The sequence below is a fragment of the Sinohyriopsis cumingii genome, chromosome 7 (assembly GCF_028554795.1).
Source record: "Sinohyriopsis cumingii isolate HCF-2022 chromosome 7, ASM2855479v2, whole genome shotgun sequence".
NCBI classification, from domain to species: Eukaryota; Metazoa; Mollusca; class Bivalvia; order Unionida; family Unionidae; genus Sinohyriopsis; species Sinohyriopsis cumingii.
The window spans coordinates 60,365,734-60,378,555 of record NC_142967.1 but is presented as its reverse complement, the minus strand read 5'-3'; the positions used below and the strand labels follow the sequence as shown (position 1 = coordinate 60,378,555).

The 12,822-nt window shown below is 33.3% G+C and overlaps 1 protein-coding gene across 3 annotated transcripts in view; it reads right to left on the bottom strand.

Moving 5' to 3' along the window:
• LOC149795353 (uncharacterized) overlaps positions 1 to 12,822 on the bottom strand; it is a 62,610-nt gene that overhangs the window by 36,158 nt on the left and 13,630 nt on the right. For all 3 annotated transcript variants that reach the window (XM_089965128.1, XM_089965127.1, XM_089965129.1), the window contains 4 exons: positions 6,085 to 7,389; positions 5,181 to 5,447; positions 1,997 to 2,055; positions 408 to 632 (listed from right to left, as the gene is read on the bottom strand). In XM_089965128.1, the coding sequence (XP_089821254.1) occupies positions 408 to 632; positions 1,997 to 2,055; positions 5,181 to 5,447; positions 6,085 to 7,389 (1,856 nt within the window). The remainder of the gene's footprint in view (positions 1 to 407; positions 633 to 1,996; positions 2,056 to 5,180; positions 5,448 to 6,084; positions 7,390 to 12,822) is intronic.

Here is a 12,822-nt window from a genome sequence, read left to right as displayed (position 1 = left end):
CAGTTACCATCTATCCTTGTCCCCCTCCACCCACAAATACCAAAGTTACAAATAATCCCTCAGCCAGTTAACAGGGTTCTGATGTACTCCACAAACTTCATCCTTTACCTGGAAAATTAATCAAAAAGTTGATTTGATTTGATTATACCTGATATCAGAATGTTAATAATTTATGTTTATTTATTTTATGCATCAATATATATAATTAAAAGAATTGTAATTTTCAGATAAGACTTTATAATGTAAAAGACGCAAAATTTGAATATTGGAATATAAACAAAAAACTCTTTCTAAAAAAATTAAGGTTCAAAAATTATAATTGTGATAAAATTAACTAGTGTACTAAAAGGTACAATGAGTAAAAATGCACAACCAGCACAGTACTCATTATTTCCTCAAACACTTACTTTTTCTCCATTTTCAGCATACTCTGGTAAAGCAGTGAAGAAAACATGCTTGCACTTAAGGTTTCCTCCACTAATTATTGCAATCTGACCATGCTTAATTCCATCTGGATATTTAAGTTTGCATTCATCTTGAAGTGTCTGGCCCCCAACACGGAGAAGGGCAGCACAAGCACCACTTTGAGACAAGACCAAATTTTCTGCACAGCTGCACAAAATGGCATCCACCTAGCAGGTTAAAAGAAAATGATTAAGTAACAAGAATTAAACAATGCCTTGCCTGATCTGCTGTTGCATGATCAAAACTCACAACATGTAAATAAAACAATAAAAGATCACCGTGACCCATTTTAATCATCATCAATATTAATTTCCAATACTGAATTCTACATCTTGTCTGCTGTTTCTGCATTATTAAAAACCTAACACTCTCATTAGTGCAATAAAAGTAGACCATTGTGACCTACTTTTGTATGTGTGATATTAGTCTTTGAAATAAATGTAATTATCGTTTTGTGAGTGCACATGAACAACCAAGAGTCTAATTAAAATGGAGTTAAATGTAGATTCATAATTTCATCACTGTATGAAAAGTAGGTTGCAGTGACTTTTACTGGTAATGACTGGGCCCTGAGTGGCCGAGTGGTCTAAAGCGCTCTCCGTTATGGATCACTGCCATCTCACCTCTGTCTGCATGCATTCAAGTCTATTATTCAGCCACTGTGGATATGTGAGAAAGCTTGCCAGTAGCTTCTCATGTGTCAGTGGTTCTTCCCGGGGTTTTCCCGGGTTCTTCCTCCACCATTAATACTGGCCGCCATGCACAGCCTATCATGTGCTGAAAAATGGCATTAAACCCCACAACAACAACAACTGGTAATGACTAGTACTTCTAAAATGAAAAAAAAATATTACGACTGTATGCACTAACTGACTTCAGAAATGTGCAGCTTAATACAAAAATCTTACAGTGACACTTATGGTTACAGGATGAGAAGAACAACTACAAAACTTATGCATATGTAAATGCCCAAAAAGTTACTTCAAAGTTTGCTGATTAGAACAAGCTATAAAATAGCATGTAACATTTTAGGTGATACAGTTAATATATGATTGTATGTATAGTGTTTAATGGCACTTCAAAACAATACTAATTAAATAAGTGTTGTTTTAAAGTTAAGTTCAAAAGATGTAAAGATAAAGAACTTAGAAACAAATTAGAAAATATACTGTATATTATAGACTCCAGTTTTTTAATCACATAAATCGAAGCCTTACATATATGTATCAAATGCAGGTTCAAAAAAATACACACAAAAAATCTCTTTAATAGCAAGTTTTTCACAAAACAGGATTCCAAACCATAGGTTAAGATGATGTTTGAAGATTATGTATGTGAATGACCTCCATGCAAACCACACCAGATACACAAAAGCAACAAATCCATTTAAATAAAAGAGTTAAGCATTTTCCAGCAACTAAATTAACTATTCTTGTAAATTCCTCCAGTCAGTCAAGATTCAATCATAAAATTTTAAATTACACAGATTTGCTTCTACTTTAAAACTTTTTGATTTCCACCTATACCTTACCTGTTGATTTTCCAGTTCATCCACAGTTTGGGAGATATTTACATTTCCAATTAAGAGCTCTGAAATAAAGAAACTGCAACGTACTCTGGCCTGCTGCTTGTGAAAGATCTATATTAAGATGTGACACAAATTGTCTTGTGAAACAAATCTACCTTATTATTTACATATAGTCAAAGGTGTTGAAAATCACAACAGAATATCAAAATTAGTAGTCACAAAAAAATCATATACAATTTACATTTATAAAAAAGGGCCCAAAACCTATGAAGCCATCAAACCAATATTGATGGCTTTTAGAAATGAGATTCCTGGAGAGGGCCATAATTTCCATTTTGATGGGAAGATCAGACTGAAGTTTAGGAAGGAGCTTAATTGTGCATTGCACTATCTTGTCAATCAAGTGATGTCATTCTAGCAAACATCATCATCATCTAACTGTGGAACAATATGTGCATGCTCAGAAGATGGTAAAACACCTACCAAATATTCAAACAGTGTGAAATAACACACTCCAATTTATTCTGTTAATGTTTTTCATATACACTTCGAACCTTTATACTTAATGTATTGAAGCACACTTTACCATTATTACTGAGCTACAGTAGATGGTGCTGAATGTTTATTAAAGCTGTACACAATGCAAATAACACTCAAAAGAATCTAAAGCTGTACACAATGCAAATAACACTCAAAAGAATCTAAAGCTGTACACAATGCAAATAACACTCAAAAGAATCACCCACTAAAAATGGATTCACATATGTGCATTGCAAGAGATGAAAAATAATGTCTGAGCAAAGAATACTGTGACTAGTTAGATGCTTCACAAAATAAAGTTTAATGAGTGGGAGCAATACTACTTTTAAAGAAACAAATTGAAAATGAGATTACATGTAAGTCTTAGTGAATTTCACTCCATTATTTAAAAAAAGATGTGAAAATATCTGTGATTTATTGTTTCATTCCCCCAGTCACTTTTAAATTGTTTGCTTAACATGTTCCAACACAAAGAAATACAACTTCTACTAGCCCAGCCTCTGCAACTCAAAAATGTACATGTCCATTCAATACATTTTCTAATGTACTAGACACATGTTTACATAGAGCTAATGTTTTTATGCAGACTCTAAAAAGCATGTGATGCTGTGTTCATATAACCAACAGCTAAAAACTATAAGAATAATAAAAAGAATGATTTTATTTAAAGAGGGTAACACAATTAGCTAAGAACTAATCTACCTTGAGGCCCTCATACAAAGAAATTTATTTATTGTAACTACATCTCTGAAGCCACTGGATATATTGGGTTTGGAAGAAGGCAACAGAGTGGGCATTTCTAATCTCAACTGGAATACTATTCCAGAGCAAAGTTCCAGAGTATTAGAAACATTTTTTAAATAATTCCTTATTTGGTTTGGGAATTTGTATACTCAGGATTGCTGGTTTGGTCGTCTGACAAGTTTAAATTACCAAATGGATGGATAAAAGTGATATAAAAAAAACACTTTTATATTTTTAATAGGAGATTAATTTGTGTTATTTTCAGATGCAATTTATTTTGTACAGCACATGACAAAAATAATGCAAAACTGTTCCTGAATGTTAAATGAATACTGTTCATCAGTTTAGTTACTAATTTGTTACATTCCTACTAATTTTTCCTTTTCAAGAAGTCAACGTGAATACAAATAAAAACATTCTGGTGCCAAATAACATGCACCAAATTCATATTTGTACAGGGTTTTGCAATTAGGCCAATGAGAAGTTACTGAAATTATGCCCATAATCACAGCACAGAATCTTTTGGTATCAAAACTAAGCTTAAAGTCACAGGAACAAACTTTGGACTAGTTGAATTAAAAGCAGAAATAATCCAAGATTAAATGAAGAAATACATGTACAGAGCATATAATTGGCAGGGGGGGCTTTCCTTTTTCATACTGCAGTAGCTGTTAATTTCCTGTGGACATCCATTATATCATATTTTTTTGCACTGAAATGTTTACTATTATGCAAACTCATTCTTGAAATTGGTATTTAGTATATACAATTGTACTTACATGTACTTTACAATAAATAGCCTCTAGTTTTGTACATTTAGTTTAGTTTCAGCTTTACATAAGTGTAATTTGTTCTTATTCATTCTTTTTCCCCCTTGTTTAACTTGTACTGTATAATGCATAAGCTGAAGAGAACATTACAATCAACAATACCTTGTATATTGCCCAAAAATTGCTACGCCACATGTTTGCCAAGGCTATAAGATCTGTCTCTAGCTGCATTGAATGTTATTAGTATGTGACTTCATATTTTTAATGGTTTTAAACAATTGTCCCTAGCTGTATTTTATCTATTTCAAACTGGAGGTAGAAGAGGTTTGGCTTTAAATGCTGTAAATCTCAATTATTTCCTATTTATTATGAACCTGTCATAGCAATTCTAAGGTCACTATGTTCAGCTTGAGTTTTGCCATAATGTGGGCTTGTTTTCAACTTTCATTCTATTAAATTTTTGAAGCTTAAGTTTGTATATGTTAATTATGACCAGGCTTGACTACCAAACTAGAAAAACACACTAATACCAGGCTAATAACCGAATTCATTATAAAAATTCTTTTCAAATATAAAGTGAAGTGATGCAGCAATTTACTTATTTAATTATTCTGAATAAAAATTGGTACCAAAATTTTATTTCAAATTTTTTTCAGAAGACAAATAAAAATTGAGGATAATTGCAAAACATTGCAAAAATGCAAACTATGATGAATATCCATTTCTGATAAAAGTTACATGTAATATTTATTAAAAATCATTGGTTAATCCACATTCCATGATGTTTATATTCTAGTTTAATTATCTGTCTAATAACTTATTAAGAAAGTGAATAGTTGTCAGATGAGTATATTTTAGTGCTTGACACATTTGTTTTTTAAACCTATGCATTTTATTTTTGGAGGCCACAATTACCATGTACACTTATTTTCACAAATGTGCTGAGTAGATTGTAGAGTACCTTAGCATTAAATATGAACATTGAGATTTACCATATGGGTAGTATTTACCATAACAGTTAACAAGAAGTAAAAAAAACAGTAAATTATTTTACACGTTTTGTTCTGGTTTTCCACAAAAGCTGTTATCCCAGAAGAAATACAGCTTAACTTGTAGTTTGAAATCAAATTTACCATTAACTGTGTCACAGACTCTCTCCCCTTCATCCATTTCAACATCTCTACTTTGTTCCTCATGCAAGTCTTCTGTCTGGATCATACAGCGATGTTCCTTTTCAAGAGCCTTTAATATTCCTGTCTGCTCCTCTGACATTATTACTTCCTTGATCCCCACTCGCTTCAAGGTGTGTGACTTATTGATGATCTTGCTTGTTTTCTCTTTCCAAAGCTCTTTGGCTTTTTGTATTCCTTCTACTGTTCCTCTGACTGATAATCTGTCACCTGAAATATAAAAGGTTAAGACATCAGAACTTTATGAAATTATGGTCTATATTTATTTCTTTAGAGATAACATAAAGCAAATCAACATGTGCAGATGAGACAGATGTTTTCTTAAAGATAGCTAGTAAATACTGTGTCATAAACACATTAATATTTGTCTCCACTTCTGAAAATATCCTGATTTAGATTATAGTAACTGATTATTTATGACATGACTTGTGTGTTAATTATGCTTATATACCCATATAATATTTTTTTACACTGCACACATGTAATCACTTATGAAGAATACATAATGACATGATCCTATGTAATAAAGAGACTCAATGCCCACTGGTAATATCACAATCATTAAGCAACACTTTTATGTGGTTTTATTCCCTGAAAACCTTCAAGTTTTTTATAATGTGATAAACAAACCCTTATATTTGTGCAGAATTAATGCAACTCATAGTCCTTTACTATAAAGTTTGCAAGACTGCTCATCAAGGGTTACAATTATTCAAGTCATTTCATAAAGTTCATTTACAGTTATGAGAATCTAATGATGATTAGGTATGATATTCAAAGAAATTTGCATATTCTGACATTTCACCGGAAATCACCATTATATCATCCTTTTTATGGTAAAACCCACCTTGCCAGGTTAACTGGAGATTATTGTCTCCACTATTCTTCTCGATTTCCTTGTAATCTCCTGCATCCCAGAAAGCCTGTATGAATTGCTTGATAACTGGATTACATTGGATCATCTCTTCAACAACTGTGTTCTTTTTGAGGAAATCTTTAAGTTCTACTAAGATGTCTGCATAAAGACCTTCCATGCTTATCCAGATGATATTCGTTAGATCATTTGTAACAACAATATGGACTAACCCATCACATTTTGACACTGCCTGTACTTGATACATCATCCATTCCTCAGTGGTAACAAAGAGCTGTTCTGACTCGGACAACGGGATGTTTATCTCCCTGACCATTTCCTTCATCTGGGTGGCAGCATGTTGTGTATGGTCTGCTGGAATACAGTAGACAGACACATGGCCATTCTCAGTACTAACATCCCAATCTACAATCAAGCCATTTGTTTCCATCTCTTTAATAATGTAATTTCTTGGGGCACCTTCCTTAATAAACTGACTGAAATGTTCTGTGGAATCAAGGATTACAACTGGTTCATCAAATTTTCTGAGTTCTTCATAAATCTGCAATTTCACACAATTTCTGTCTTCTGGAACACCACTCAGCACAATTTCTTCAGATGACTGTTCAAAACTTACATCAAAGTCAGCGAATTCAGCTCTAAGCTTTTGAAAAATTCCATCCCTGTCAAGCAGACGTTTCTTTGCTGGAGACTTTAGGGGAAACATTTCTATGCCAACCCTTCTAATGCGTTCAAGTTTAACTCTTTCCTTCTTTATTTCCTCATGGGTTGTTTTCACCTCCTCATAAAACCCAATCATTTGTATATAATTTTCAAATCTTTCCTCTACCAGCATGATCTCTCTATCCTTAATCATAGACTTAACAAAATCTATGAAATTGTCCCAAGTTTCTGAGAGATTGGACATTTTTTCAACCTGAAATGTGCTCGATAATAACTTCCTCCAGTGCTCTTCTGCATCTTTTCTCCATGAGGTCAAAAGCTTCCTGCAACCTTTAACCTCTGGATTCAACAGACAAGTTATAAGCACAGCATTCTCTTGCAGTTCAATCCCAGCATGCATTTCCACCATGGCCATTTGCACTGCTTTCATAGCTCTTGGAAATGATTGCAGATATTTCAAAAGTACTGGATCCATGTTATGCACAAATGGTTCAGGAATATTTATTTCATGAATGGCAGTGTTCCAAGCTGCCCATTTCTTACAATGGTAATAGGGAGAAACATTCAGTGGGGTGTTTTCTATTTTATGCTGTATGGCACATACTCGTTCTATGGCTGAAAAAAGTAAAAGAAATGATTTAATATATTCACAGTTGCTAAATTTTATTAAACTTCACACTTTAAATAAACAACATAAAACAAAACAAGAAAATAAAGCTAATTTTATTAAAAACACAGCAAAGCTCAGCTACACATATTTTTAACACACAATACATTTGTATATTTCAGTGCCAAATTATCAATGCTATGTGATCATGAAGAAACATGAAGTATTAAACAAGATAGGTCACAATGATAGTTTTTCTGATATATGGTGATACAGTAACCCAGATGTTCATATTGATTTTATGACTGTAAAAGCAGCTGGATGGAAACTCATCTAAGCATCATGAATGTACATCATCACTGGAGTGCAGAAGAAGGTCACAGTAATCTGCTTCAGGTATAATGGTTCAGTGTGCCTCAAGAGGTAGGTAGGTATGCATTGGGATTTCGAGAAAATACTGGTTTTATAGTGTCAATACATTTGGTAAATGAATGTAAAACATTCAAATAAGTATTTTCATGCCTGTGCAAGATTCAATATCAAAGAAGCTCACCTAAATATAATAGGTGTATATGATCAGGCACAATAAAAGGTCACAGTGACATACTTTCAATGATGCAAAATTTCATGACTGTAAAAAATGCATTGTTCTGTAAACGAATGTAATTTTGAAACATGAAAATGATCACAGGAGCATGAATAGAGGACACACGGTACTAATTATATGGAAGAACTGTGAACCAGTCTAGAAATGGGTGAAGAAATAATAGGGGATTTACATGTTTGGTGGTCCATAATTGGTTAATAATGAAAATTAAATTTTTAGGAAAAATATCTTTTGAGAGCTTATCCTATATGTAATGTAAAAACAATATTGACAAATTTCTACTGATGCAATTTTAGCATTTTTACAGGCTTGACTCAGGAGTACTCAATACTGAAAGTAGCACCTGATTCATTTGGTGCAGAATCAATAACACATGTTTCATGCACATGTATGTAAACAAATTGCCGCGGGTCATATGGTGTTCTCCACACATAAGCTTGCACCAAGGTTAGATGTGCATGAAAAATTATAGGTCTTATTATCAGCACCCATAAATTTTAAGTTATTGAATTTTGAATATGATAGTGTTTCCATATGTTTACCATTGGAGTGGAATTAGTACCGTGAATCCTATATGCGACCTATACCATAATAGGAGTTTGTTGTTTCCATGGTTACCATGTGCATACAGGGTATCAATTTGGTGGTTTTTACATATGACAATCATAATGGAGTCTTTTTATCATGGTTTGCATGTGATTTTGGAGAAAAATTCTATACAAAAGACAGATGGGGATGGTTTTATACACTGGAGAGTGGAAGTAGATAGTTCAGGCCATAGAGAAAAGAGCACAGTATGGCCTGATGGCAGAATTTCATATGATGGTACCCATAGATTGGCCTATATGGTTAAATACCATTTAACACATGCAACAATTCCCCAAAAGGGGGTGGGGGTGGGGGAGATTTTATATGTAAGCCACTTATGTCACAATCACTTATGTATCAGTACTGATCATTTAACTTTAGAGACACACTCAGCAGATCAAAGCAGAGAACATTGTAAAAATAAGGACTGTGCACAAAACTGCACATGCTGCATTGCCTCAACCTGTAAATTGAATTATTATATGTCGAGTCACATTGAATATCAATTATACCGGTCTTATTTCTTATCCTAGAATTAAACTCCTTGACACCTATTCTATGTTCAGCATGTTTCTCATATTGGTACATTACATTTTTGGGCAAACAGTATTGGAACTTTTCTGCATTCCTTTTGTTGAGGGAGCAGGGAGGGATATTTTCACTTAAAATAATAGTTTTCAACCCTTTATTCCCAATATAAGTCTGCAAAAGTCCTATCTGTATTGCATTCTTTACACAGGCAGTTTTTCTTCCCCAACCTCTCTTCATACAGTTGAAACATTCTTGATGTATAACTGCATGGTGAACATACTGCTCTCTCCCACCAAACCAGATCTCTTTTTCCTTCATGTACCATGTCCAATGATAGAAAACCTTTACACTCAGGGTGTTGCAACTTGTGGTCTCAGAACACATTATTCCAAATCTCAGCATTTGATTACTGCGTGCACTAAGCGATATGTGTTTTGTTTACCATATATGTTGTTGTGAATAAATGAAAACAAGCTTCATGTCAGAAATATGGTTTCATATTTGAAACAAAAGCTATTTATAAAACCTACATTGCTGTTCTTACCATCAAGTAATAGTAAGGAATCATTTAGCTGTAAATTAGAGCTTGCTATTTGGTTTGCCAAATCAAGGTGTATTACCTCCCCTTTGACTGTAATTGAGTGATTGCAATATTTGCTTTGTTTCTCTTTTGTTCAATAATGTATGCATTTTTTCAACTTTATATTAAAAAGTAAGTAATTTAACACTGCTTATAGTGGAAAGTAGCCACAGTAATGATTTTGAGACTTTTTCTTAACTTTTTATGAGCTTTGGGTAAATGTAGGTATATATTTATGTATTAGACAACTTCAATATGCAATTCAATTCTATTACTTAAATTTAACAAGTAGTGTATTCAGTGACAATTTTTATCAGTGTCTGCATATTGCATAGAGACATGAACTTGTCTTGGCATGGCAAAGTTTTTCACACATTTCTCCACCTCCAGCATACTTAATAGCTTGAGTCATAACAGTTTGTGCATACACTTTCTGTCTCCAACAACAATGTCAGCATTATAGGAACTTTGGATAGCTTTTTCAAATTTGTCTCTTGATGTCCTTATGTAACATACCTCATGTTGATGTGTTATTTGGGTTGATACACATTTCCCCCCCTTGTTGTGGGGAACATTACCAGGCTTGAAGAAATTACTCTGTCTATTCTTTGCTTATTCACCCTTTCCCATAGTTTTTTACTAAAAAGTAGCACTATGTTATTTAATTATTCAGTATAATAAAGCTTATGGAACTCTTCCTTGGCTTTTATACCTTTTTATTAACATTTGGGGGTCATGAATCACATGTGATGATAGTTTAAATAAGTTTGGAATATCAGCATCTCTTGATGCTTCATGGGTGTGTGTATTTGTTTTAGTCACAAAAGGGCAATGGCCTCTTATCATTTTGACCTGTCATGTGGCACACTTATTTGTTTTGTTTGGTTGATGTGAATAGGGATGCACTGTATCTTATTTCTGTGAGAGTCAGCAAGAAAAGAAATGCAATTTTGAAATTTAAAACATTTAAAACTTGTCTTATAGCCAGTGAGAGATGAAAATACAATGCATCATGTAATTTGATACCCTGTGATGTCATACTTGCTGATGTCAGCATGCTTGTGTTTCTTTTGTGTAGCATGCATGCCATAGAAAGATAACATGAAGATACAAAGGCAGAAAACAATTATTTTAATAACAAGAATAAGCCATTAATAAGTACAATACAACACAGCAACATGTAATGCGGATGCAATTTAACTATAGATATTGGTATCACAAAAAATGCTATTGCACTATTATCCATGCACAAGCATGGCCAATTCTTTCTTACAATTATGCTCTAATATCAAGGAGTAAAATACAACTTTTAAAAAAAAAAAAAAATCTGGTTATAGGACACACGGTACTAATTATACGGAAGAACTGTGAACCAGTCTAGAAATGGGTGAAGAAATAATAGAGTATTTACAGGTTTGGTGGTCCATAATTGGTTAATAATGAAAATTAAATTTTTAGGAAAAATATCTTTTGAGAGCTTATCCTATATGTAATGTAAAAAAAATATTGACAAATTTCTACTGATGCAATTTTAGCATTTTTACAGGCTTGACTCCGGAGTACTCAATACTGAAAGTAGCACCTGATTCATTTGGTGCAGAATCAATAACACGTGTTTCGTGCACATGTATATAAACAAATTGCCGCAGGTCATATGGTGTTCTCCACACACAAGCTTGCACCAAGGTTAGATGTGCATGAAAAATTATAGGTGTCATTATCAGCACCCATAAATTTTAAGTTATTGAATTTTGAATATGATAGTGTTTCCATATGTTTACCACTGGAGTGGAATTAGTACCATGAGTCCTAGAAGGTCACATTGACTTATTTTTGAATATGGAAGTATAGTATTCCTCATGATGCATACACATTTAAACTTTTTGCCTTTAAAAGCAACAGTGTCCCAGAAACTGATCTAAATGTAACAAAACACCATAAACAGTATATGATAATACTATGCCAAGACTTCATTAAAGTGGCTAAGTATTATATCTGACAAAAGTATGCAAGCTGCAATACTAAATTTTCCCTTTCAGTAATCTTGACATGAGGCAGGTGTGGATATCATTTACAACACACAGATTAGTCATGTTATATATCTGGCCAAAAATTAATGAAACTATGTGTTGAAAAGCCTTACTCTAGAAAATGATACAAGTCACATACTTGAACTTTCCCTTGCTGTGGTCTTGATTCTAAGGCAGTACACCAAATATGCATGATATATAATTGGGTAATGTTTAATTAAAATATATTTAGTGGTTCAGAGATCATACATTGGAAAAGGGTAGAAGTCACAAAATTACATTCTCTCTTGCTATATACTGACCTTGAGGTAGGAGGTATGGTTATGACATGTGACACATTGTCTGGTCACAACATATATTTGGACAAAGTTTTAAAAAAATCTGTTCAGCTGTTACAAACTTATGTTAATGGACAACAATGTAACATGATACGCCCAATTTGAGATAAGTGTACAGGGCTCGAATTTAACACAAATTTCTTTGTAGTTAGAATGACTCATATATTGAGAAATTTACTAGTCCTGCCAAATCTTTACTAGTCCTGTTCACAAAACAATGTCACACAGCTTTCATGTACATTTACCGATTCAATTTTAAAGTTTGAACAACCCGTAAAAAAAAAACTGGATGATTTCTGTGTGTTTGTTTTTGCGAATTGCATACACCAGTTACACCACATAACGTTCCTTTCCTCGTCATAATTCAGCCATTCCCTGTCTTTTGTCTTCTTCTGAAACTTTCCATTATGCTTTTCCCTATCATAAGAATTATTCCTCATCATTCTCATTCAACCTTCTATCAAATGCCACATTTTGCCAGTCTTATAAGGAGGGAATTGTGTCTTGTTTTGAAATACGAGATATTATAGTATAGCTGACGCAAATTATTTAAAGCAAGAAAAGGAATGGCACAGTGTCCTTTATATAAGAAAATCAGATCAAGAAACACGTTTCAAAACATGTGTCTTTGTCCCCTCCCACAATTAAATGGCCTCTCCCTAACAAAGACTTAACTTCAGCTGATGTTCTGCATGATCAAAGCAGTGGCTATTGTAAACACTGTCATAAAATATTAGCAGCAGAAGATTAGTGTTAGTTTCAGCTTG